Source organism: Carassius carassius, chromosome 28, assembly GCF_963082965.1.
Source record: "Carassius carassius chromosome 28, fCarCar2.1, whole genome shotgun sequence".
NCBI lineage: Eukaryota > Metazoa > Chordata > Actinopteri > Cypriniformes > Cyprinidae > Carassius > Carassius carassius.
In genome coordinates this window covers 4360714-4388329 of record NC_081782.1, presented here as the reverse complement: position 1 = coordinate 4388329, position 27616 = coordinate 4360714, and the positions used below count along the sequence as shown (strand labels likewise).

Below are 27616 nucleotides of genomic sequence, written 5' to 3'. Positions count from 1 at the left end.
TTGACGTCCGCTGCTCGATCTATCATTCTGGGTGACACCGTCTGCCCTGCATCAGTCTGACCTTTTGAAAAACCAGCTGTTCCTTTTTGCAAAATGTGACCAGAGGGGCGGTTTTGCCAGACACCAATTGATTAGACGAGCATTAATCAAACAGAAGGATTATCCCCTTCCATTTCTATAGTAAACCAATTATAGCTCTCATCGCCGAGGAAGGTTAACTGGCTGGATGGGCAATCCGTTTAAACAGCTGACGCTTGAGATGTGGGAGAAGGTGAGCAAAGACAATGTGCAAGATGGACTTGTGGTGGAGACAAGCACGAATGGACACAATTGACCATTAAAGTTAATTGAGAAAATGGCCTTAAAAGGGGCATAAGATTCAGGGATGCATAGCACCCACCATGCACGTCCTGAAAATGGCCCTGATGTTGTTGTGTCGGACTGGGGGAGGCCAGATTAAAGCTTCACTCTCTTTAAATGAATGATGATAGCCACTTCTTAAAACTTAATGATCCTTTGCATTTCCAGCACAGCTAACCGACCTTGTTTGGGGCAACACTGAACCATCGCACCAGACTCCATAAAATGTTATCAGGTTCTCTAAACTGTAAATCCTTAATTTGGGGGGAGAGGTCTACTGCAGCCTAACTGTCTTTTCATTAAGTCCTAATACATGATTATTTCCTAGTCACTGCAGTCATATTCAAATGAATGCAGCAGTATTTAATGTGAAAATATTAAGCAATTTTCATAGCCATTTTGCCATTTGGATGCACTGCAATTTTTAGTTTATAGTTAACTAGCACTTTTTTTTCTTACCTGCTTTCTTCAGGTGAGCAGCCATGTCAGTCCTGGCACAGCTTATGTCCTATGAGATATGACATTACAAAAGAGAGGGAAAAAAACATTAATTCCTAACATAAGGTGTGAGATGTGTTAGAGTCTTAGTTTTTATTTAGCATGCAAGGGCACCGGAGTTCAAAACCCAACCCAACATGTGATGTTTTTAATTAAAGTTTAATTGTAAAAAAAAAATAATAATTGTACATTTTTTGCAGCTCTGGTATTTGCATAAGTTTCGGTACTCTATGGGGGAGAATTTTAAGTCACATGAGAGAAAATAATAATCAGAAAATTCTTTTTTTTTTAAGGCAAATTATCTGTTTTTCTTACACAATAACAATTATCAAAAGACAATTCATTTTTTGAGGAGTTGCATTTAAAATCTGACTTCCATGCACAAAATTTTATGGTGTCTGTCATTCAAGTTCACACTGTCTTTGGAGAGCATACGGTTGCTTTCAGGCATCTTTGATGTGGAAATGTACAAACTTAATGCTCTGAATGAGAAAGGGAATATACTTTGTGAAACTCATTTTTTAGCATCTCTCCACAACATATCTCTTGCATGATTGATCATATTCCACTGCAGAGTTTATCATCTATTCATGGGGCCAAAACAACATGAATTAATAACATAAATATGAAACTTTTCCCTATTTAACACCTTATGACTAAAAATATGTGGACAACTTCAACTAATAAACCACTTGAAGACAAATCTTAACACTACTAGAATAGTATGAACTTAAGTTTGTTGCCAAAGTCTGGGAAGGGACTGTAGATGTTTTTAAGAAATAAAGAGTACCGTAGTCATTTATTGGCATGTACAAAGGCCAGCCCTGAAAACATACAAATACAATACAATAAAGGTGTGACATTGGCCAGATGGATGGATGGATGGATCCTATAAATTAAAAGAGAGAGAATTTTTAAAATTCTGAATTTTGACCTACTCTGATGTTCACATTTTTAAAACAGCAGGAAGCAAAAGAGTAAGGCAATTTTCTCGTTTTGCTCAGTTGGACACCTAAAAACAATTTCGAGACCTCATATATTGTTATTCACACATCTATAACACCACTGCTGCTTTTAAATGCTCCAGTGGTCTGAGTCAGTGCATATGATGCAGTAGGAACAAGCCGAATTTGAAAAGGTCACCATGCCGATTATTAATGGCATGTCAAATACCAGAGATCTCTATTAGCATTTTAACAATGTTGTCCCTGATATCTAAACGTCGGGTAGCTAAATATAATCTCAGGCTTGATATGAAGATAAGCACACATCAGTATCTGGACTCCCAAAAGCTGTACTCAAACATGTCACATCTTAAAAAATACATGTGAAATTCATCTCCTGTTTCGGTTAAGGGGTGGTCCTGGGGTTTGATTGACAAGGTTGCCCCCCTACGTTGACCTTTGGAACTGGGCACAGGTGGCGCTTCTAACACTTCTCCATTCGGGTCAAAATCACTTATTGATGTCCTTCATGAGTTTTATAGGTCTGTAATGCTGTGTGTTATTTTAGAAGAGCCAGTCTGAAGGGAGTCTTGCTCAGATTTGATTAGATTCAATGACATGTGACAGGTTTATGTAGACAATAGTACATTGCTGCATTTCTCCCTTTTAGATATTTTATATAAGTAATAATAAATTATGGGCCGATGAATCTAAAAAAATAAAAATAAAAATACACACTGCAAGCAGTGCACATTATTAACTGGCTGAGTCTTCTCCTATTGTGTCTTCACACGTGTATTGTTTTTTATCAAAATTTAGCATGTGACATATTATGTCCCACAATTTCTGTGTGAATACATTCAAATCAGATCTGTGCGGCATTAAAAAGACAGTATATTTGCTGCTTAGATGCAGATTCTATAGGGAGAACAATTACACAGTTTATAAGTTTAACCCTAATATAAACAAATAATTTAACAATAAGTGGAGTTTTGCAGGAGTGTCCCATAATCCAGAGGTGGAAACGCTAATCATCAGTCAGTGGCTCAGATCCATTTAGGAATCCATGTCAAATTCATTTCTGTGTGAAGTCGTCATCTCTGGGTCCCTAAAAAAAAAAAAAAAAAAAATAGAAATAAGAAATAAAAATAGTCAATAAAAATTTAGTATATACATTGTATTCAGCATATACAAGATGTCTAACTATTTTAATTCATCAGAATACAATCATTGTCTTTATGCTACTAAAATCCTCATTCAAATATTACCGCTTATAAATTCAAAGAAATATGACATCATGATGAGATTTGAATGGTTTTACATTGTTAAGTAAAGACATGATTCAATTACTCGACATGGGACTCTGGTCTCTAGAGGCCACAGGGCTTGAGGATTTAAACTGAAGTAAGTCATGAAATATTCATTGCTTTAATAGCTTTAAATGCATGTTTTTAATTACTAGTAATCTGTACTCAGCAAGTCAAGTAATAGAAACCGTCAACTGGACGTAAGAATTAGGGTAAAAATAAAAATGGTAGGTTTATCTTCAGTTATCAAGAAAAAATGAATAATAAAAATCTTTAGATGTAAATTGTTTATTTCTTTAACCATCTGCAGTACCATTGGATTCCTTTTTGTCAGCAGTTGATGTTGAAGTTAAAGCGCTCCATCATTAAACCAAATGCCTTTTTAAGATATGAATGTACATAACTCACCGTTAGTGTTAAAGTTCATCAGATGGAGATGGGCAGAGATAATCTGGTAGCTTAATCCAAGATAGTTTCTTCTATGTTGTCTGATCATGCAGTAAATTGTTTCAGTATATTCTGCTTGGCTTAACCGAAACAAAAATGTGTTTGTTGAAACAAGCTATTCTTCCAGTTCATGACTGCTGGTGTTCCAGAAAACTCCTCGCGGGTCTCTTAGATCCAGATGGTCACTTCATGCGTTTATGCTGTGACGCTACACTGGCCATGTAAACAGCCGTGACAGACCCGCGGCTAATTGATATGAATGAATGTGGGTTTCTCACTGGTGCAAGAGTCTCAGGAGCAAAAACAGTGAAATCATTTTTGGAAGGAATGCAAATGTTGCCTTCCATCAGTGCTGGCTTGATGATTTCTGCAAGATGAATCGGTCTTGCTGACTTACTGAAACTTGTAACTTAAAAAAGGAAAATGTGACTGGTAACATGACAGCTTGTGGGACAGACCTCAAATTTGCGAGTCTGTGAATCTATCCTTTGTAAAATCCTCTCCTTTTGGACATAATGCGGGAAAAGTAAGACAGTGAGCTAATTGGAGCAAAGACAGACACTTTGAAGCTGATGTGCGCTTCGTTTGGCTTCCTCATGTCACACAGAGATTTGCTTGTGATTGGTATTCCTACAGAAACTCAGTGGCACAAAAAGTTTAATGCTCTCAGTTGTCCTTTCTGAGGAGTGATTGATACAAATAGAGTGAAGTCCTTTGAGGCAAGAGCTCATGCATTCTGAATGTGAGGTCTTGATTTTACCAAATGAAAGACGGGGATCTCTGACTCTGTTTATAAGATGAGCAGAGTGCTGCTGAACTTAACCGTGACATCTGTCTGACAGTTCCTGGAGAAAAAAAACATATAAGAAAGAAATATATTGTTAGAATTTATATGAACATATCAGCTTTTTAATTGTAACTTTGATTTTAAATGCAATATATACTACCTTATATTTAAAAGGAGTTTAAAAAGATAGTTTACCCCAAAATTCTGTCCTTAATTACTTACCTTCATGTCGTTCCAAACCCATATAAGACCATCGTTCATCTTATGCGTATCGAATTCTGACACAGAAGATAAGAAATTATTGAATAAATTCATTAATTGTTAAAACTGTTGAATAAAGTCTTTCTTTTGGTTTTCTTTCTAGGCCTTAAACGTGGAAGTTCCATTGCTGTCTAAAGCTCTCGGATTTCATTGGTGTTCTGAAGATGAACCAAGGTCTTATGGGTTTGGAACGACATGAGGTTGAGTAATTAATTACATAATTTTCATTTTTGGGTGAACTATCCCTTTAAGAAAAACACAAATAAAGCATGTATCTGAAAAAACATCACTACTACATATGACTTGACAAAAAAAGGATAAATCGAAACAAATATATATTTTTTTTAAACAAAAGACCTTAATAAATGTGATAATATGATTTTTTCAATCAACGTAGCTGATGATAAGTATAAAATCATCCTGTATTCCCATGTCAACATTGAATGCTAGATTTGTCAATATTTTAAATAAAACATGGCAGTACACATTATTTTTGTATCTGATAATGTTGACATATTATGCACAAGAGAAATAGCATACTTTGTGGGAACAAATAAGGAAGCAGGAGGTTATACCAAAAGATGAATACCTCTGAGCATGTTTAATCCAAAATAACTCTTTTACTCTTTTAATAACTCTTAAATAAATTTATACATTTCAATTTAATCTGTCAGTTGTGCAGCCCAGCCTTGCCATATCCTAGTACCCCAGAAAACATGAATTATGATAATCTGCTCATTTTTACTTACACTACATCTATATACAAGCAATGTGTACTTATTATACTAATTGCTCATTCACAAACTCTAAATCCCCCCTGACTACATAATTACTGAATATATATCAGAAATGAATAGAAATGAAAGTGGATTTTGGATGGTGGAGGGGTAACAGAAAAAGGGTATAAACTGCTGTTATATTGCATTGTGATTGACAGGATTAGATGAACATGCCCCTTCTGAACTTTCATTCAAAACAGCATTTCATCAATTCAATGTGCCTTTTCCTATACTCAAAGGTAATAATTTAATATTATCCATGAACATTTCAATTCAGCTCAAAGTGTTATGCTGTTAATACAATTTGCAATGACAAAAAATAATTGAACTAAATTAGGATATATATATATATATATATATATATATATATATATATATATATATATATCATTTTGATTTTATTTATTTATTCAATTTGTAATGACAAATTTAAAGTAACAATGATAAATAGTATTGTGCCATTTATTTATTTGTTTTTGCTATAGAAGGCAGAAGTTAATTTGGGGAAATTATCAGAGATGATTACACTAAGCATTGTCCCATTTCCTCCATATTAGTCTAGAAAAAGAAATCTTTATATGCACCTTCAGCCAATTAAAAGTGATTTTGGCAACCTCCCATCCCTTCTCAGACAAACCCTGACAGAAAGAAAAGGAATCAATGTTTTTCCTCTGGTCATTGGTAACAGCTGTCCCGCTGTCCCACTGCAGTAAAGAGATTTCGAGACGATGCCAAAGACATCAGATTTATCCAAAGAAGACCAACCCCCACCACGCAAAGCTCATACAAACCCCATCATCTACATGAATCCTATTATCACAGACTCTTGCCATAGACCGTCACACACACGCAGAGCTGGTTATTCCAATATATGTTTACACCTCTGTCTCTCATCAACTAAAAATTTGAATTTGAAAACACCCCATGAATCAATGTTTACATTACCTCTTACTCACATCATGACTGTGAATAGCGAGTACCACGTTTGTAGCTTGTTGCTATGAAACAATGCAATAATTTAACCACAACAAAGACTCATTTTGGTGGATTCAAACATCAGACAATTAAAAGAAAATGATTACACAGGGACAAAAAACTAAAAGCTCATCTAGAAATGATACATTCGTGGAAGCCAAATGCAATTAAAGTTGTACTCAAGCATATCGTGCATGCCTGTAGCTTGGTTTCATTATGGCGCAATACACCTATTCCTCTGGGCTCCACGAGAAGCCCACATGAATAAACATGAGCGAATTTTTTGCCAAACGCTAAAGGCCATGATGGTGCCTCCTCCTCTCTGACAGACCACCTACCTCTCATTAACCGAACCCAGAATGGGCTGCAACCTTCAATTCACTGTCCCTTGTCCACAATACTCTGTCATGCTCCTGTTACAGTCTGCGAGGTTCAATGCCTCTGCAAAGACAATGAAAGATTTAAAAAAGGCCATCCAATGTCTAAAACAGCCATGCAAGTGAAACTGAAATAAAACTGCTTTGATTGGGCATGCAAATATGTACAGAATCAATTCAATTCAATTCAATTCCAACATAACCTATTCCTATACCTATAACCTATAATTCAATTCCAACATAACCTATTCACGCATTATAGATATTTTAGCAAGTGTGAGGGGTATTTTAAGGTTTTAGTGTCGAGTCCTTTATTGAGTTAATACAATTGTTGCAACAGAAATATGATAAATAAAACATATCAATGTAAATACATTTATGTTCATTTACATGTAAGCATTTAGCAGATGCTTTTATCCAAAGAGACTTACAGTGCATTCAGGCTATAATAATTTTTTTACAAGTATGTAAAAATGTTTTTAACCATAGTTATGATACATTATAATACTTTTCTATTCATTATTATCTTTAGAATGTATATTACAAAATCAGCCAATTTCAGATGTAACAAGCAATCTGCAAATACTATAGTGATTTTTAATTGTGGCTACAACTATTTATGGCAAGACATAATGCATTACAGTGTACTTTAGGAACAACTTTATATACAATATAGTTTTTCAGAAATGTATAAAACCTATAATGTTTTGGTTGACAATACTTTTTAAACGAAAGTTAATGCCTCTTAATTTAGGTCACTAAAACCTCAAAACACCCTCATGCATGTTTAACTCACTGTATTGGATTTTAATTGATTCTGTATATTGCATCTTAAATCTGTGTGATTTTAATTACAAGGCATAATTAATGCTTAACAGTGATGCATTATATATAAAGCCTTCAAGTAAAGTGTTACCAAATATTATTTTACCAATTAACACAGTAATACAGCCTAAATGTAGGCTGTTTAAGCAACTCAGCTACTCTGTGCATTAAAACACAATTCAACTGTGCAGTCACAGTAGACCGAGCTTCACAATAGCTTTGAATGCAGCTTTTAACAGAGACAGAACAATCCGATTTCTAATGAATGATAAATAGTGCACAATAAGGCTGAGAAAGTCTTCTTTTCACAGCATTAAGCCGATAGTGACTAGCATTATAGTGACAGACAAGCATGCTGATAGAGCACTGTCTATGTTATAAATCCCATGATTAGAGGAAACTACTTTGCCTTGTCTCGTCTTTTGTCTGTCTATAAGACGTGATGTGTCGAGGCTCATAGTGTCCTGCATTAATGTAACTAGAACATGTATTACAGTCTCCAGTGAGCATCAAGCTGTCTCAGAAAATGTAGTGGGTTGTAAGACAGCGATGCAATTTACCTGAAATATCAATACATACATTCACACTCGCTCTTTCTCTCCCTCATACACAAAGGCAGAAAAACCTTATCGATTAGAAGACAACTGCAAGGGGAATGTGCTAAACCTAGAAACGCCAGAGAGAAGCAGGAAAAAGTAAAGCAAAAGAGAAACAAAAGGGTTGAATATGGATGGACTGTAATTAATATTTTTTTAAGAAAAAATGGTAAAATTTGCAATGTTGATATGTAAATGTAAACAAAGCAACTGTTGCGAATACAAAACTACTTTAAAACACTATTTTGATGACAATTAAGCAGGTTCTCCTGAATCGTTATCATTTTACTTGAGTGTTTTTTTTATTTATATAGTGATTCTTGTTACTGTAATACAGCATATATTAACTGTATTTCAGCACAAATCAAAGGCAGTACAACAAAAAGTGTCATCACGTTTACCATTTTAATAACATATCACTGTGTTTTGCATTACTGTAATATGAATGAGATGCATCTCATTACAGTAATGAAGGAGAAAAGTGCTTAACTGTAATTAAAATCAAGTGATAAATTCTTAAAACATCTTAATAGCTATAATAAAAGTCCTCAGTTTCTTTAAGCAAAATGTTATTTCTTGTTCTCTTTCTTTCCCAGATGACATTATAGGTATGTTTTGCATTGTATTTTTAAACAATCAGCAAACTGAAACGGAGAAAAGGAGAGTGGGAGAGAACACAGAAGAAGGTGTTTGGCTGCATGCATCTTTTGGCTCTTCTTGGAGTCAAAGTTGCTCATGCTGATTTTGGACCAGAATCGAAATCCTGAGCCATGCTATCAGGATCAAAGCAACCACAAAAACGAAATGACTAGCAGAAGAAGTGTGGAAGTGCTTTTGCCCAATAAAAATCCACTGTTTCATTTCACTGCTGCAGATTCATTATGATTCAAAATGCAGACAAGAACATCCTTCTTAACTTTCTCTTTTCCAAATACGCCATATTCCAGATCTGATGTGGCCTTTCTCTTTAAAACCACATGGACACACGATTATCATAGAATATCACATTCAAACTGAGAAATGTACAGCAATGAATACTAAACTGACTAAAATCCAAAGTAATGCACATTGTGTAAACAATTTCAGAGACATACCACTAGAGGGAGCCAAAAAAGAGAAACCTGGTGTCAACATCACACATCTTCTCCCTTAAAATCTCTTTTCTTGTGATGACAGCAATCAGATTTATAAAATTATGGAGCTACAACATGTTCTTGCTGCTGTGCTGTGGCCTGTCAAGTCATGTAGGGCTTATTGGCATCCTTGTCCTCTGTGGTAAGTGCAACTATACGTTTAGATTCTGCATTCTGAATTATAAAGTGTTCTCAAATCAGATCAGTTTGAAGGACAACAACTGCTATGATTAAATTAATCCATAAATGAAGATGAGTTATAAACTGCCCAATGAATGGAAATAAAACAGGACTTATTACTGAATATGAGTGTGAAGTAATATGGTCCATTTTTTCAATGGCCAGTAGCCATAAGCGACCAGTGTTACTTTAATCCTAGGAGAGAATAGGACAAATTCAAGACTTTAACATTATGAATCAATGACATGGCTTGATAGTCATATAACATGGTTTTAACCTCTAAAAGGGTTGCAGCAACCAACTCACTAGCAAGTTTCACCATAAAACCTTCAAGGTACATCGCATTGGTCCAAGGATGAAGTGGCTGTTCAAAGCTGTAGTAAAGGTGAAATCAAAGCAGAACATGATCATCCCTGCAAGTGCCAGATTTACTAAGAAGTGCTTATGATTGGCCAGTGACCACAAGAGTCAAACTCTTCTGTGGCTTGCTGCATCGCAGCGGTGGTTTTTATTCCTCAAGTAAATTGACTTAGAGAGATTAATGAATATGGACAAAACTGGATCAGGATTGATGCATGTAAAGTGACGGACTGAGAGCTTATCTGATGGGGCTTCATTAAAAGGTGCAAATCATGCCAAACAATTGCTTACCGAGTCCAATAAGAGATCGGAGGGATTATCATGGTGTTTGACACTGACCTCATAAAAAATGGGAATTATCCAATCTTGTCAGTTATTTATAATAAGTAGGTAATTTGCATTACTGAGTACTTCAATGTCAATACAGCATTATCATTAGATTGTTTTCAACTCAAAGCTTTCTTTTTTGCTAACAAATAAATCAGATCAATACTTTGAAATGTTCTGGTGAAAAAAAAATCTATTAAGAAAGCAGGAAGCATTTAAATGTTGACTTTTATCTTATTCTGTCAAAACCCCAGCTCTTATGTGTTCTTCGGCAAGACACTAAATCCTGAGTGACTGACTGACCCTTTCATCATCTGCCTCCGCAAATGTCAAATGTCATTTTCTTCCTACACAAACTGACATTAAATGGCAAAAATGAAGAGTTCTGATTTGACAAGGACCCACCTTAAATTACAACAGAAATACTTAATTGTTGTTCCAGAATAGCAGTAATCGTGTGATGGACCATTAATGTCAACAAAAGTACCTTTTGAAATGGCTTTTAATGAAAAGTGAGAGGCTTACGGTGTACAAATCTGACACAAATATAAAAAGCATTTATAACATCATCCAAATGTCAAAGTAACTGCACTTTTGGGTCAAGTTGTGATGGACGAGACATTATGTCTTATTGTGGGCAGCCTCTTTTTTCCATTCCATTTTTTAACAGACATTTCACTTTCTGCAGGCAGACAGAAAGGTTGCTAAAATCTGTCTATATATTGCAACAGCTTTACCCTACTTAAAGTTTTGCATTCTTTGTCATTTCAGGGCATAACAATGTCACATTAAATTATATAAATGTTTATACCATAAACAGCCAGATATCTTGTTATTCATTATACTGCTGTTTTCTATCCATATAAAGTATCTAAGAGAGCCCAATCAGCTGTTGTATAAAATGCGCTACATCATAACAAATAAGTCCAGTGATTTAAATGAATGGTGTCAGTTTTGCTGACTTAGCCAATGCACATCCTTTTCATTATGGCAAAATAATATCACTTATTGCAGCTACAATGAAGGCTCTGTCCGAGCACAATCATTACAATCATTTGTTTCCTCAACACAGTTAACGGCACAAGCAGACAGTATATTTATTCATTATGGCATAACAACTATTACTTGTGAATGCAGATCCATTTCATTAACTTCAGCACATACATCACAATAGAACCGCTGCTAGGCATAGTTGAGTGGACCTTAGAAAGCTGAATATATTAATTGAATTAACTTTTGTAGCCAAATCTGACTATTTTCTGTATTTTGTACTTGTTAAATTCACATCTTTCAAGTCTGTTGTAGCAACAAGTGTCACTAATCTACAGGGGTGTTATTTTTTAACTAAAATAAACAAACAAAAAGTCATAATTAAAAATAAAGCTAATTTAAAATGCAAATATTGCATGAAAAATTACTGTATAAATATGTTTTAGTTGTAGTAAAACTGCTAAAACTGTAACTGAAATAAAAAAAATTATAAAGCAATATAAAAAAATGCATATACATTAAAATTAAAACTAAATATAGGTCAAATACAAAATAAGTTAAAACATTAATAACTACAATAACAGTGTATATATATATATATATATATATATATAACTATCCCTAATTTTTTTACCTTTGACAAGCCTGGTCTACTTCACTTCTGAGTGTTTCTGATTCTGCAATAAAGGACGTGGATGTTATTTAAGGTCCTTGTGGTGGGCGTTCTCTATCTGCTCAGTTTCCTACACAAGGTAATCCTACCAGAGCAGATTTTTTATTTTTTGGTTGTCTTGCAACAGATGGCTCGAGAACTTAATTGATTTGATAAACTCTGAGCAAGTTGTTGTTTCTTTCTAATGCTATGACAACTGATTACTTGAGGAAACTCATTAACAGTCCTCTAAAAATCAAGTCAGTCCCCTGGAGAGTTAATAATTGCTGTGTTTTCTGCACCACCATTCAGTGGCAGTGCTCCTGTGAATAGAAGGTGATGAAATAAAAAAGCCTGTTTGCAACAAAGTAATGCTAAATGCTGCAAAAAAAACATATAGCATGACTAGTATGTTGAAATCAAGAACAAATTTATATTCCGAACTGATTATTTTATTGAATCACACAACAACACTAAAAAGATTGGTTTGGATCAGTCTGAGGAATTCATGTCCGACTCAAAGCATAAATGGTTTTGTGACAAAAAGGCATGTAAACTGAAAGATTTAGTAATTAAAAAAAAAATTAAACAAATACCACAGTCATTAAAAATTTTGGAACATTTCCATTTAGGAACACGAGTAAGCATATATAGTTCAAACCATAAGGTTTAAATGAATGCGTTTGTGAAGGTTGAAACCTTGAAATACAATTAACTTCTCCTATATTCCCACAAAATGAACCTACAGTCCCACAGTACAGCTTTGATGTTATCACAGCACCTCTTCAAGTGTTGGGAGCACCTCATCTTTCAAGTAAGAATCGGGATCCAGCTCAGGGTCATCCAGATCAATACTGAGGAATTTCTCCACCACCTCAACACACCTGAATCGGGAAATATATTTTAAGTAGAAGGAGGAGAGAATTTAAGAATAACTGTTTTGCTGTTCAGACTATCCCATACCTGCTGTACTGTTCATCTAAGGATGGGCTGTTCATCTTTCTGATGGCCCTTCCTGTTCTGTATAACTCTGACACCTGCATAGATGATATTTAGGAAATTAAATCCTATAATGTCAAAAAGAGACTATACAGCACACACACATTTAACACTGATAACGGCAATAGATCGCTATTTAAAGTTAGACTTTGAAATTGAAAACTTGTGCAGATATCCATGAGCATGAGCAAGAAAAAACACTGAAAGAAAAAACTGGACATGTTCCCAGGGAAAAATTTCTAGGATATCTAGAAATTATCTGCATAAAGTAAAAAAAAAAAAAAAAACATTTTAAAAGTTCATAGACGATAGAAACAAACCAAATATGTTTAAAAAAATAGATATATATATACTGTAGATGGAAATAAAAGTTTGGTTTATGTAAATGCTACTGAAGTGAAGATTTCTGACATTTTGAGGAGACAGCCTTCGAAGATATGTACTTTAAATTAAATCTACAGATGCAAATAAATAAAGTGTAATAAAATAAACACTTAAAAGTCTATTTTGCAGACTTTTTCTTTCCACTAGTCTATAAAAACATGTTATGAAAAGCCAAATAGCCCAAAATTGACCAGTGCCTGAAAAAACAATGCTTTTGCCTGTTTCTTGCCCTAACATTCACATAACCAAGAAAAAGCATTTTAAAAAATGTAATGTTTTTGGAAAGAGAATGTTAGAAACATTTTCTTGTAAAAGATAAACAGTAGGAATATCCAACATCTGACTTCAATATAAAAAATGACTGTATCATACCTCCACTCCTCTCTTGACCAGGTCATCGGAAATGCCGGCCAGAGTGGCGATATTAGCAGCACAACTCGACTGGCAGATGCCGTTTTTCACTTGGTACAAAAACACCAGCTCTTCTCCCTCTATTGCTGTCTCTAGAGTCTGCAAACAAAAACCAAAAATGCAGAAGTTGGTTTATTAGTCTTGAAATCACAGTGATGGAAATGGTTCATGAAAAATGTATTTTCTGGTCATGGCATGTTTCTGTGGCACCAGTAAATCCAGCAGTGGAGAATCAGAGATCAAGCCCAGCTGTATGAGGCTGTGGAAGCATGTCGACATAAGTAAGTGAGGACACTGGAGCCCACGACGCATCCAGTTATTGAGACTTGCAGTCAGGAGAGCCAATCCATCCACCTGCATCATAAACACACACGCAATATTATTTGCAATGCTTTTCAATTCTTGCTTTTCTATCAAGTCCTTTTGCTCCTCCTGTTTCTTTAACACTTACAGTGTTGGTTCCTTTACCAAACTCATCCACTAGAACAAGAGAATCCCCAGTGCTGTGGTTCAAGGAACCTGTCATCTAGAGAGGAATCGTAATTATTTGAAACCAGCTGAAGGATGATATTGCAATCCGCTATGTAAATATTTCAATGACTCATCAGTGGCAGTTCTGAATGGCTGCCTTGCAAACACAGTTATCAAAACCAATTCAAGCAGCATGAATGAGAGACATGACACTCAAAATGGGATAATCCAATATGGATGTTACAAAATTAAAAAAGTATACAGGGCTTTTGTGTGTTCAGGAGGATGTGATGGTCTCACCTGGTTTAAGTCTAACATGAAGGTACTCAGACCCACTGATACAGACTCACGGCTATGCATGCGGCTGAAGATTGCATCCACCAGCCCAATCTCTGCCTCTTTAGCAGGAACATCTGAGCCAATCAGTGCCATGAACACAATCAGTCCCACCTATAGAGACCATACAAGATGTTACAAAAATGATGAAATGCTTACATGAAGGATTATTACCAAACAAGTCATTGAACCCTGACTTTAGTAAAGTCAAGTAAAGGCAGTTCACTCCATGGTTATATTTGTAACGCCTCCTGGCAGCTATTTATGGTACGAAAGACTAATTGCTATCTATTTGGGAAATGTGAAAATATCAAAATGTCAAAAACTGTTTGCCAAACTCAGATTTAAATAACATTTTAATTCAGCAATAAAAATCTACCATGTACTGACCAATAAATGTTGTTTCTTATCTTTAAACCTTATGTCATGTAAGATGTGCATGTACAGTTAAAAGCATGCAATTCAGCACACTAATTGTGTCTAAGGGAACCGGAGCTTCTAATGAAGGGAGTTATTCCACTATATTGCACGTTGCACTTTCTCTTATTCATAGTAATATAAGTGAATCGTCTTGGTATATTTATTTAATCTTTTTAAGTGTTGTTCTGAATTTGTCTATTATTTATTTATTGAATACTTCAGTGCACAGCTTTATGTGAAGGTCTGTGATGTTTGAGGTCTATAATGTTTGTTGCTGTGTTTGCCTGTTTTAGATAGATGCTCTTGCCGGAGGAATTTGGTCCTGTAATAACTTTAACTTTGCCCTCAGTTTCAGAGCTGATGTAGGTGTTTGACACAAATACTGGTGTACACAGCTCCAGCAAAGGATGGCTGAAAGAGAAAGAGGGATAAATATATGAACACAAGAATACAGAATTCAGAAAATTCATCTCATTAGAAGAGATGATTTGTACCGTGACTCCATCAGGGCCAGTCTGTGGTTTGATGTCAGGGTTGGACAGCAGTAGCCGTGATCCAGAGAAGCCTGAGCCAAAGCAATGAGACAGTCCAGCTCTGCACACAGAGACATGACCTTATACAAACAGTGGCTCCGCTGAAGCACTGAGGCCTGAAGCTTCCTCATTACCACCATCTCCAGATCTGGGGGAAAAAAATTAGCATGATTACACACAGTTTTAAAAGACATTGTAAATGTTTTGTGCAATTAATTCATTAATCAACTGAAGAAAGAAAGAAAAGACCCAAGGTGTCACAATGCAGGTCTCCCAGCATGCTGTCCAGCTCTTTGGTTCGAGCGCTACGGTAATGCAGTTGATCCTTTGACAGGAACTGAAATAATCCACAAATTAAATGCAAAAATCAGCTCTTGTCAAGCCCTCAAACATTAATTAGTCTAAGACAAAGGTGCCTGAGATGTTCTCCATGTGTGCACATTATTAGTTTTCATGCTTTTCAATTAAGATTTTCTGTTAAAAGGAAGCACTTTGATCAATATGCAATCATTTCTAACTATAATATTAAACAGTAATGAGTTGGCACAAATAAGACTGAAACTATCTATGCAACAAAGTCTGTACAATAAGTGGTTTCCAGTTTAAAACAAACCCTAACAAGAACATTTTAGAAATCAAACACTGTTCTGCCTTGAAAAAAATTGTTAATAAGTACTACCATACTCACCATGAAATCAAGACCCTCAATCTCAAAGCTCTGTTTATCCAGCATGGTGGGTAATCTTGGCACTGACAATAAAAATCCAATCTGTCATCAAAACAGAATGAGATACCAAGATGTAATCATGTACAGTATATCAGTTAAATAAATGCAAGCACTAGCTATTTAAATTATTACAGGCATCTGAATTTATGTTCTACAACAATTTTTCCCTTGAAATGCATACCTTATATTGCTTGTTATCAATTAGCAACTCTAAAACCTTTTCATTTTGTTATTTCAAATAGATCATTTAAGGTGAAAACCTTTAACAGGCTGATTCTCCCCTTTCAACATTGCAGTGTGTTTGAGGGGCTCAAAATGTCTACAGATGGCTCAAACAATGGTATGAAGTGAAGGGCTTAGTGAAGGGCTTGCTGTTTGCATAATCAATAGAGCCAGAGGATTTTAGAAGTGTTTAGGAAATCTATTTGGAAACAATTCTGTTTGGTGGCACAGAAATGTCACAAATTGAAATCCTGTGAATAATTGCAAGCTATTTCCCTATTAAACAAAACAGCACTGAATGCTGCTTTTGTTAACCCACATGCCATAGTCGTTACAGCTGCTTCTCATTTAGCCACAACGCAGTGCTCTAATTACAGAAACAGAGCGAGCTGGTGTCAAGTGGCCTTCTTAGGGGCACAATGGCCACCTCACTGACTCTTCATTTATTGGGTCGCTCCAACAAGATATTGAACCCACAATGTTTATGTTAACAGGTCTGTGTCAACAATTAGGTTACACATCACACTTTAATGAATGGAGGGCAGCATTAGTCACATCCTGACCAGAGGGATGTAGATGATGCTGCAGGTGGAGAAGCGAGGGTCCAGTTTTTCCAGCTCAGCACGAGCCACGTCCGTCAGGAAATCTGGGAGACCCATCATCCTTCTTTTCTCTGTAAAGAAGCAAATAAACCAAAAATATACTGTATGTAATAAAGATGAAGAGCCAACTAATTTCCAACTATTCACCTATTTTTAATGTAAAAGTGGGTGTGGTCATTTTCAACTTCAATGTGCGAGATTTCTTTTCAAATTATTCTATTTGTTTTCATGATATTATTATAGCAATCATGAACGCACTGATTTGAAGCACAAATAGTTAGGTAAAAAATGTTAGCCTGAATGCACTAAGTCGCTTTGGATAAAAGCATAAATGCATAAATTTTATTTAATTTAAATAGCTTTTGCCATTTACTGCACTTTATCATTATTCTAGTTATTTACCTATAGTGGCAATATTAATCTGAAGTTGTGTACATTTACAGAAAATAACTTAATTTCATGTTAAAAATAAGGTGGATAAACAATGGTTTCATTTTCCTAGTTATCGTAAATAATGTATCAGCCACTGATATATTGTGGACTTTTAGTTATTGCATCAGAACTGAAGACATCAATAGAAAACCACTCACTCTCGTCAATAACAGGATCGACATTTGGCCTGACAGTGAATCGGTTCTCAGCTACACTTCCTTCAAAGTCCACCTGCAATGAAGAATGACAAACCCAAAGCAATTACATTAATTCAGCAATAATTTAACAACAGAAAGTAAAATAGTATTAAGACTCACCACTTTACTGATGTATGTAGCGATGTAGAAAAGATCATCAGTGAAGTTTTGACTGATTTCACTGAAGAGTTGGATGGACTGAGGCATGGAGCGAATAGTGTCCCTAATGCACAATGCATTGTACACCGTCTGATAAAAGAGAAACATGATGAATGAAAAAAAAAACCGAATGAGCCAAGATAGGCAATAATAAATTAACTGAGTGCTGTACCTTATATAGACTTTGCCAGACAACAACCTTCGGGTTAGCGAGAGACATTTTATGCAGTAGCGTCTGTATGAAAGACAAGCTAATTGTCACTTTATATGTGTGGCTTTTGTTGTTTTGTAATTTGGCTCTGAATAAATAATGTTGAGCTTTAGACAAAATGCTGAAAACTGTACCGAGATGTTCTTGATATTCCGCAGGGAACTCTGCAAAGTGTTAAGATCAGCAAAGTTACGAGGGGATGTGAAGAAACGGATCACTTCCTGGCGCTTCTTCAGAATGTTTAGATCTCGAGTAGGTCTGTGGAACCACTGCCTAAAACAAACGAGAAGAAGGAAGTCTTTGTTAGGGCTTAAACTCCTTTTAAATGTGCTGAATTATCTGTTATAAAACCAGGATTGTACCGTAAAAGCAGAGAGCCAAACTTGCTCCGACAGCAATTCAGAACACCTGCAAAAATCACAATGTGGGTATTTACTCCATTCACTTTTACAGCATAAAAAAAAAATTAAATCAGCATAAGCATTATCCAGGTTTTCTTTCAATTTGAATGGAGGGTTTGGAAATTACATAAGTAAATGATGGCAGAATTTTCACTTGTGGGTGATTTATTCCTTTAAATATTCCTATTATTTTCCATAAAACAATGACCAGTCAAATTTTCTGACTATCCACTAAAACATTAAAGAAACTATTCATGTATAATTTAGCACATATATTTACTGATTAAAACTTTGAAAATATTAGAAATATGAGAAAATATTATTTAGAAAATATAAGGTTTCTTGTATTGCATTTCTTCTATTCTTCTCTGTTCTTTTAGATTTTAATTTTTTTCTTTAAATATATTTTATTGTATAACAATTTTATTATTCATATATTGATTTGAAACGTATTTTTTTATCACTTATTTGTTTTTACATTTTTACACCATTTTTATCTAAACTTTTTCATGCTTCCCCTAGCTTTCCCAAAATTTCCCAACAATTTGATTCATTTTAAATAGTGCACAGAATAATAAATATTACCATAAAGACTCAATCCTTCTTTCTCTCCTAACTGGAGCTTAAAGACGGAAGGATGCAGCTCAGACTTAAAGATCTGGAGTGCACTGAGGAAAGAGTGCAGACAACTTTTAACAGATCCAAAGAGTTGCATTTATAGAAAAAGGAACAAAGGATGGGACATGTTTTTTGACCAACCTATATGTGTCTTTGTCGATGTACACAACATCTTTCCTGCAAAATAATGAACAAATAAACAATTTTTAACCCCCCCCCCCAAAAAAGAGTTATTGATACACAAATGTCTTACAGTGTGTAAGCCAGAAACTGCATTATGGGGACGCCCATGTCTTCCATGTCTAAGCTAACTCTCCTCCTCTCCAGACACTTCAACAGCCCTCCTATTGACCTCATCTACAGCAGAGAAGATCGTCATGATATGCCCATTTATTCATCCACTATAAAACTTGTGATGTCTCACCATCAGCACTGAGTCTAATGGGATGCAGGAGGAGAGATATGGGATTTTTTCGCTCTCTGTGATGGTGGGAGGGAGAGATGGGATGTGTGCTGAGAGGAGACGCTGTCTGCTGATCTCCAGACCTGCAAAAGATGGTAGAGGATCAATTACTGTGACTGTTTTTCACTAAGCTGGAGAAATGCTGCAAAATTAAATCCACACATATGTACTATTTGATAATACCTCTACTTCTTATCATTTATTTTTATAAGTATAAACATTCCACAGATCAAATACAGATTCTTTTTTTTTTTTTGCCATTTTGGCATCCCCATCCACTTTCAATGTAAGGACAAGAGCAGTAGGACCATCCTACGAAATTTATCTTTTTGTGATTCACAAAATAAAATATTGTGATACAGAATAAAATAAAGCTGTGTGTAAATACTTACCAAAGTTTGCATTTGGAAACATGACTATTTCAGGCTTATATTCAGGATTTAATTCTGAAATTGAAGCAAAATTAGATGGTGGTTTGCTGTAACTCGAAAATAACAACTGAGCAAGAGATCATCACTTCTAATCACCTACAATAAGAATTTAAAATTGGAGAGTTTACCAAGCTTTTCGATCAATTCTAGCAAGCTCTGCTCTTGTTTTGCACTTGTTATTAAGACGTTTGGACTCAGCTCCTGTATAACTGAAACAGAAAATTCATGAAGGCGTAAACAAACTAACATAATAGACATCAAAGCATCTCCAATCAATGTTTCCTTCATCTTGGCTTGACATGCAAGTCAAGTATTCTGGCAGAGACAACCAACGGACAAAATATATGAACAAACAAGCATTTGGAGAAGCATGGCTCAATGCAAATGCTCAAATACACAAGACCAGCAGAAAGAGAGAAATAAAGTACCTCTATCTAGCAGCTGGAGGTCGCTGTTGTCCATGGTGTCCGGCATAAAATGCAGCGTATAATCGCAACTGTCATAATAACTTAGTCCAATTTGTCCTTGTTGAACAAATACACTCAGAAAAATCTAAATTTAAACCAAAAAGTACACACCACTGTGTTACTAACGCAATAAGTACTTTATAACCGAGATATTTTTAAACAATAATTTACCTCACGGTTTCCTTCATCCTCTTCAACTTCATTTATATTCAAAGCTCTAACGTTACTTTCTGGTTCTTGTAAATTACTGGCTTCAGACATATTTCACTGTGCAAAAAACATTGTACAAACAATCCGTGATAGTTGAGGAAAGCGTTTTTTTTTTTTTTTTTTTACTAATGTTCTCATTAACCCTGAGGAAAATAAACAGGTTACGCGCGAGCAATAAGGTTAACGTTACCTGAGGTTTCTAAAGTTGACGTCGAGTAACGTTAACTAAACTAACGAAAGCAAAGAAAGGCGCAACGAGAAAAATAAGACATATGGTTAATGGTATGAACTCGAAAATAATTGTATTGCCTGTACTAAACACATGTTGCTGTTTTATCTTCTTCTGTAACGTTAGTGTCTCCTCCTCGAGCCAACAGCGCGCGAAATCAAGCATCACAGAGAGCACGAGCAGGACCAAAGTTTATTTGTTTTATATAAATATAATATAAAATAATAATTAAATAAAATAAATTCCATTATATAAAAGAAACAAGTCTGTAGACACCAAAACGTAACTTTATTTGAATATAAATGTATGTGTCATTTGTATGCATGAAGAAATGCTGATAAAAACAAACTATTCTTGTTAGAACTGTTATAAGGCAAAGAAGAAATAAGAATACATTAATTTACATAGAAATTCTAATTATGCTAGATAAAGACGTGTGTGTGTTACATTTTGACTGCTCTCTTGTTCTAGTTAATTGAGCTTACTGTAAATAAAACAGTGTCAGAAGAAGTGAGAGCAGGGTGCTGGACAAGATGAAAGCAGAACTGCTTGAGACACCATTGCAGAGAAGAGTATCACAGCAGTCATTGGTGAAAGTGAAGTTTAAACCCATGGCAAACTTCTCTCCTGTAAGTCCACACAGGGCTGGAATAACACAGCTCTTTTCATACAACACGACCTTAAAGTCCCCTGTTCAAAGACAATTACACACTATGACATACTACACAGACATGCAAATCTGTCTCCTGTATTTTCTTTAATAATCACTTGTATAAGCGGTTGTATAATCAGGGCTTTCATTTCCGATGAGCTTATTTTAGTAAAGCACTGAGATGTCCAAATGTTTGAATACATGTTTATAAAATATGCTCTTCAAAGTATGAATCCTGAAATTCGAAGTTCTCGCAGTTTTAAATTAAATCAAGCACAGGAAAATTTACACTCATCTATGACTGACTGAAAGACAATTTTACAGTAACATACCGTGCTGTGCTACAGCTTTGCTAGAAAGACAGAGCTGGCCCGGTGGACAATGGGTTGGGAACTTGAGACATTCCAGTGGTGAGACAGAAGGAAATACACATGTATAACAGAACAGAGGAACTAGAGAACAAATAAAAGAGCACATTCATAGTAAATGATACACATTAGAAACATATAATATCCAGTTCGTTTAGGTGGAATACATTAAGGTTGACATTTCATATAAAATGAACTTCACTCTAATTTAAGCTACTGTTAAATTGACACAAAACAAAGGTAAAAAAAAAAAAAAAATGACAGCAATGACTTATTTTTCCACTTACCCACAGATGGGAGAAGACAAAGGAAGAGAGTGCATCTGAAAATTGGAGACATGTTTTTCTTGGTCTCCGATTATTAATCAGCACAATTAATTTACAATTCAGAAGGGTCCAGTTTGTACATTATCTGACCCACAAATCAGATGCAAGCAGTAGAATATCATCTTTCCTCTAACTCTTCCCTTTAAACATTAAAAATGTGTCTCCACCTTGAAACATAATTGAATTCAGGCTTAAGCAGAGTTTGTTGATGGCAGCTCTGAGGTCAAACTTTGGCAGAGGTCTCGATGCCCTATTACTCCCTATTTTATATAATCATGCAGGCAGAAACAAGTTTCAACCTCATAACAGTGATCTACCAAAAAAAAAAGCTGTATTACCTTTAGGTACATGACAAGAATTTTATAATGTTAAAGGGATAGTTCACCCAAAAATGAAAATGTTATGTTTATCGCTAACCCCCAAGGCATCCAAAATGTAGGTGACTTTGTTTCTTCCGTAGGACACAAACCAAGATTTTCAACTCAAATGGTTGCAGTCTGTCAGTCTTATAATGGAAGTTAATGGGAATAACGGCATTGGAGTGAAAATCAGAGAAAAAAAAGGACATACGGTTCAGTTTCTTGCAGAGACCTATCGTTTTCTTGTCTCTACACGAATGTATCTTCACAGGCCACAGGGTTTGATTTACTTTTATGTTTTTTGACTTTCAAAGCTGTGATTCACATCCACCTCCATTATATAACTGACAGACTGCAACGTTTGGAGTTAAAAATCTCCATTTGTGTTCGACCGAAGAAACAAAGTCACCTACATCTTGGATGCCTTGGGGTAAGCAGATAAACATCAAATTTTCATTTTTGGGTGAACTATTCCTTTAAGGTTACAATCTTACGCCTTTGCTGGCAAGAGTAGAGCAGCAGCATGTATTTGATTAGAGAATATATGTTAATGAAAGACACGCAGGGGAGAGGATGGAAAGTCAAATGACTGAGGATCTTGTGACTGTAGATGCCCAAAAATCATGATTTAACTAAACTGTGACTCCTCAACGCAGTTTAGATCAAAAACAAAGCAGAAAATATTCTACAAACATAGTTTGTATTACATTTTAACAGCATTAACTACAGTCAGACATTACTTTGGGACACATGAAAAACTGACTTTTTTCAGAGGTAGATCAGCCAAAAAGAAAATAACATTTGTAGGAACACCAAAATTCACCCTAATGTTCATGTACACTACCTGACTCTAAAAATAGCAGTTATATAGGCACCAAATCATTTCAGAAAATAAATCTGGACAAGAATAGGTTTCACTCTTCCTTTATTGAGATTCAAATTTGTACAAAATGGAGATTAGCGGTTAGACTTGGCCACTCTCTCCAGCTCATCTTTCTTCTTGATGGCATAAGAGTTGGAAGAACCCTGCAACAGACCAAAAAAAATTACTTTAATAGCAATCAAATAAAAAAGATTCATGACATATGACTGTAGATAGTGAACATTGTAAAAGTAAAATGCGCCAATCAGATTGTTTATCTTTACCTTGGCGGCATTGATGAGCTCATCAGCAAGACACTCTGCAATAGTCTTGATGTTCCTAAAAGCAGCTTCTCTTGCACCAGTGCAAAGCAGCCAGATGGCCTAAAATCATGACACACAATAAGTGACCACACTTTCACATAAGACCACATCTTAACTCGCCATTTCTGCACTCTGCATTTTCTATGAATGGCCACCCAAATATTACAGAGTGTCTTGGGATAATAAAAGCACGTAACGAATCCCTTAGAAGTCAACATGTATTTTCTTAATGCCATGTTCCTGGTCCCACTGTGAACATTTCATTGGTATTTTTACTCAGTCAGCCAATAGACAACTATTTAGGCAATTTTTTTTATGCAAACTCTCACTCAAACGGACCTGGTTGACCCTGCGCAGAGGTGAGACATCAACAGCCTGTCTCCTCACGGTTCCAGCACGTCCGATACGAGTGGAGTCCTCACGAGGACCACTGTTGATGATGGCGTTCACCAGGATCTGCAGAGGATTCTACAAAAGAAATAAAAATTCCCAACATCTTAGAAATAGTTTGAAAATTTTTAATACAACACTTACACTCAACTATAAACTTAAGCCAGTCCAAAGGCAACCAGGCATTAATAAATCTGTGGAAAGTGTCGACTCACCTCGCCGGTGAGCAGGTGGATGATCTCAAAGGCGTGTTTGACGATGCGGACGGTAAGCAGTTTCTTGCCGTTGTTGCGTCCGTGCATCATCATGGAGTTAGTGACGCGCTCCACGATGGGACACTGAGCTTTACGAAAACGCTTGGCTGCGTATCTGCCGCTGGAATGAGGGAGGTATTTGGCATATTTCTCTTTCACGGCTATGTAATCCTAACAAGAGAGAAAAAATACATGTTCATTTGTTCAGTCATATGAATTTCTACAGCCTCTAAATTATCAATGTGATCAAAATGTTAAGGAAAATTGTACTACATGCTTTCTGCCATCTGATTTATAGCTTAGAACTATATTATATACAAACATATTTTTTTTTTTATGTGATAGCTTCTATTATGCATTTGTTTAATTTTATAAATAGGACTGTAGAGAAAGAGGGAGCGGGATTAGCAAAGGACTTCAAGTCGAGATGTGCTGTATGTCGACACACTAACCACGAGGCTATCAGCACTGACAACTTATACCTTTTTAGTAAGTAAATGATCCTTTAGAATAATTCTAAAAACATTCCAATTCAGGTCACAGTACATGTCTTTTTGGCATAATTTTAAAAACCTAACTTTCATATTAGTAATCTTTTCAATATGAACATTTATTGGACGGAAACAACTTAGATTTACTTAATCATACATATTTAGATATGCTGAAAGTATTAAATATGATTAAACAGACTTGTGAGAAATGCCATTGGACATTAATAATTGTATTGAATCATGTTCAGTCCGTCACAATAAAAGCTAGAGATATACAATATTTGTTGATCAATTTATATAAAGAACATGAATAGCATTAACTTATTTGCGGGGGGAAAAAGAGACTATTTCATATGTCAGAGCTGACTGGCAAATAAAAAACAATTCTCACAAAAAAATGTAGTCTAGGAAAACACACCTGCAGGGAGATGTCGTTGATCTGCACATCATCTGTGCTCCATTTGCCAAAGAGTTTGATCTCTGGTGTTTCAGCAACAGCTGGCACAGCCTCCCAATCTTCAGCCATCTTTCAAAGCAAATGAGAATATCAGTTTATATACATAAGGGAGTCCAAACACAAAGTATTCACACAGATGCAAAATAATCAAATAAAAACTAAGTTTGAAATGATAAGTGAAGTGAAATTCAGCCAAGTATGGTAACCCATACTCAGAATTCGTGCTCTGCATTTAACCCATCGGAAGTGCACACACACAGAGCAGTGAACACACACACACACACACACACACACACACGGAGCAGTGGGCAGCCATTTATGCTGCGGCGCCCAGGGAGCAGTTGGGGGTTCGAGGCCTTGCTCAAGGGCACCTAAGTCGTGGTATTGAAGGTGGAGAGAGAACTGTACATGCACTCCCCCCTCCTGCCGGCCCGAGACTCGAACTCAGACCTTTCGATTGCGAGTCCGACTCTCTAACCATTAGGTTGTTAAATTGAAAATGCAACCCTAACGTATTACAAAAATAAACTAAAAAAGCAATATTTATCAGTTAATACATTACATAAAGCGCAAGGCTGTGTTAAATACAATTTACATTGACATCTAAAAAAATGGCTGCCACGTTCTGTTGAACGCATTAGGAATATATGACAATAAACTACTCCAATTACACTCTAAACACTTTAAAAATCTGGCAAAACAACTCAATAATACAGGTAACATGATTCAATCAACTATTACATTGTTCGAAAACCAGAAACCAAACTGAAGCGGATTCGCTCCTGGTCTTTTCTTAAGAAACACCGGAGCGCTTACAGAACACCTTCAAATTCATTATTTTACCGTCTTACATGTGACATATATGGGTAAAAATATGATTGTAAGTCTTTTAACAACCAGGTGTGTATACTTTGATGAGTTAGGAAGGGATATAAACGCTTTAAAACTGTTTTTTCTTAGTTACCTTCGCAGCGTGTGTGTCAATGGCGCACTCGAGCAGGCGGAAAGGAAGAGCGACACGAGGAGCGAGAAAACCCCACTTCCGCTCAATGCGCTTCCGAGTCGACCTTTTCTTCTGCGCTCTCATGTGAACTTATTTTTTTACTTTATTATTAATATTATTTTTGTTGTTGTTGTTAATGCCAAGGTTCCAAAGATAAAAGTGCATAAATATCAACATAATGTACAAAGAGGTGACATTACATGCAAAGCATTGTAATTAAATTATTAACTGTTTTAAAAGCTTTAAGATTCTTTGAAGATATAGTTTGGATATAATATTGAACCTATTTATTAAATAAAATTAAAAAAATGTTTTTGATGAGTGAATTTACTGGGATGAAAAAAATAAACCCAAACACTTAAAAAATAAAGACTTCATTTTCCAAGAAACAGTGTACATGAGTGTACATAACTATAAATGCTGATCAGAGACCTAATCAAACTATTTATTAAATTATCTACTTTTTAAATTCATATGTGTGGTTTGCTGTTTTGGAAAGGTTACAATTACAACCCTGTAACAAAAATGTAAGTGTTAAGAGATATACATAACATACAGTTTAATATTATAAAAAATCCCACAACCCCCCCCCCCCCCCCCCCCCCAAAAAAAAAGACTTTCTCACAACAAGGGTTGCTGTTTACACACAATATTTTTTATTAAGATGTGATTTCAAAGTTTTATAAAATTGTATTCAGTTTTTATGTGATGAATATGAAGCAGTAGACTACAATCAATACGACATTTCTGTCCCTCTTTAATTTCTCTCTTGTGCTGTGAGTTTTAGAAGAAATCACATCTTCGGGATTAAACTTAATCACATATCCTGTCCGAGGGCCAATTTACAAACAAACACCTTGTTCTTCCTTCTGTCTAGAACAAATACAGTGGATCTTTTCCGGTCTTTATAATAGTTAACCGTTAGAGGGCGACAGAGCCAATACCACTTTGCTTTGAGCTGAGGTTCTCAACCAGGGGCCCTTTAGGGGGCCTCAGCATTTTATATTTCCTTTATTCATTTTTGCAAATTGTTTTGTAATTTATTTTGCAAATTGGATGACTAAGGGTGCCTGGACAAGATAAGAGCAAATTAACTCTATTTAAGACTTCATGGACTTTTTTGGATTATGATTAAAAATCAAAACGAATGTCTATGTACTCCCTTAATAAATGTACATTATTTTGTACTTCACTGTGTTTAATTGTTGTATTTTAATTTCACAAAATGTCGCAGTTTAAAATTCCCATAAATATTATAAATATTTCACTCCATTAAAAAAAGTAGGCCTACTTTTTGCTTTGTTGTTACATGTTGTTATTATTATAAAGGCATTGACCTATTTCTATTTTAAAATAAATTAATATGTTTTTGTGATACATATTTACATTTGTGAATAAAGTATAAAGAAT

The 27616-nt window shown here is 35.4% G+C and overlaps 3 protein-coding genes across 8 annotated transcripts; all 3 read right to left on the bottom strand.

Annotated features, from left to right (window-relative positions):
- Nucleotides 1-3514: 3514 nt before the first annotated feature.
- Nucleotides 3515-20867, bottom strand: msh5 (mutS homolog 5). Of its 6 annotated transcripts, XR_009424354.1 has the most exons (27): nt 20454-20644; nt 20244-20367; nt 19944-20024; nt 19777-19830; nt 19346-19467; nt 19175-19278; nt 19063-19098; nt 18889-18971; nt 18265-18310; nt 18037-18175; nt 17864-17926; nt 17653-17781; nt 17494-17566; nt 16865-16974; nt 16041-16121; nt 15602-15689; nt 15314-15500; nt 15104-15230; nt 14364-14513; nt 14044-14118; nt 13803-13946; nt 13554-13691; nt 12762-12835; nt 12580-12682; nt 9747-9843; nt 6697-6799; nt 3515-4401 (listed from the first exon to the last, which is right to left on the bottom strand). XR_009424354.1 is itself a non-coding variant. In XM_059513927.1 (26 exons), the coding sequence occupies exons 2-26, from the start codon at nt 20541-20543 to the stop codon at nt 4375-4377; spliced, it is 2448 nt and encodes an 815-aa protein (XP_059369910.1). In that variant the 5' UTR covers nt 20544-20549; nt 20683-20867; the 3' UTR covers nt 3516-4374. The 6 variants fall into 6 exon arrangements, 4 of the variants coding, with proteins under 4 accessions (XP_059369910.1, XP_059369912.1, XP_059369909.1 ...); XR_009424355.1 differs by lacking the exon at nt 6697-6799 and having other exon boundaries at nt 3516-4401; XM_059513927.1 differs by lacking the exons at nt 6697-6799; nt 9747-9843 and adding an exon at nt 20683-20867 and having other exon boundaries at nt 3516-4401; nt 20454-20549.
- A 142-nt stretch (nt 20868-21009) lies between these two features.
- On the bottom strand, nt 21010-22621 carry lypc (ly6 domain containing, pigment cell). Its single transcript, XM_059513925.1, has 3 exons — nt 22029-22621; nt 21706-21825; nt 21010-21411 (listed from the first exon to the last, which is right to left on the bottom strand). Exons 1-3 carry the CDS (start codon nt 22078-22080, stop codon nt 21203-21205), a joined length of 381 nt encoding a protein of 126 aa, XP_059369908.1. The 5' UTR covers nt 22081-22621; the 3' UTR covers nt 21010-21202.
- A 713-nt stretch (nt 22622-23334) lies between these two features.
- LOC132108358 (small ribosomal subunit protein uS7-like) lies at nt 23335-26294 on the bottom strand. The gene is made up of 6 exons (XM_059515062.1): nt 26168-26294; nt 25165-25272; nt 24217-24426; nt 23951-24079; nt 23573-23671; nt 23335-23452 (listed from the first exon to the last, which is right to left on the bottom strand). The coding sequence occupies exons 1-6, from the start codon at nt 26288-26290 to the stop codon at nt 23384-23386; spliced, it is 738 nt and encodes a 245-aa protein (XP_059371045.1). The 5' UTR covers nt 26291-26294; the 3' UTR covers nt 23335-23383.
- Between the last annotated feature and the right edge of the window lie 1322 nt (nt 26295-27616).

What these genes read in the sequence shown, in the direction of transcription:
- msh5 (XM_059513927.1), bottom strand. Translation starts at nt 20,543, where the DNA reads ATGTCTGAAGCCAGTAATTTACAAGAACCAGAAAGTAACGTTAGAGCT. An exon ending in ATCGACAAAGACACATATAG is followed by an intron (nt 18,972 to 19,062) that starts GTTGGTCAAAAA and finishes CTCTTTCCTCAG; the next exon opens with TGCACTCCAGATCTTTAAGT. An exon ending in CTCCACTGCTGGATTTACTG is followed by an intron (nt 13,692 to 13,802) that starts GTGCCACAGAAA and finishes TTTTGTTTGCAG; the next exon opens with ACTCTAGAGACAGCAATAGA.
- lypc (XM_059513925.1), bottom strand. Translation starts at nt 22,080, where the DNA reads ATGTCTCCAATTTTCAGATGCACTCTCTTCCTTTGTCTTCTCCCATCT. An exon ending in TTGTCTTCTCCCATCTGTGG is followed by an intron (nt 21,826 to 22,028) that starts GTAAGTGGAAAA and finishes TTTGTTCTCTAG; the next exon opens with TTCCTCTGTTCTGTTATACA. An exon ending in CAAAGCTGTAGCACAGCACG is followed by an intron (nt 21,412 to 21,705) that starts GTATGTTACTGT and finishes GTCTTTGAACAG; the next exon opens with GGGACTTTAAGGTCGTGTTG.
- LOC132108358 (XM_059515062.1), bottom strand. Translation starts at nt 26,290, where the DNA reads ATGAGAGCGCAGAAGAAAAGGTCGACTCGGAAGCGCATTGAGCGGAAG. An exon ending in TCAACGACATCTCCCTGCAG is followed by an intron (nt 24,427 to 25,164) that starts GTGTGTTTTCCT and finishes CTCTCTTGTTAG; the next exon opens with GATTACATAGCCGTGAAAGA. An exon ending in AGCTCATCAATGCCGCCAAG is followed by an intron (nt 23,453 to 23,572) that starts GTAAAGATAAAC and finishes GGTCTGTTGCAG; the next exon opens with GGTTCTTCCAACTCTTATGC.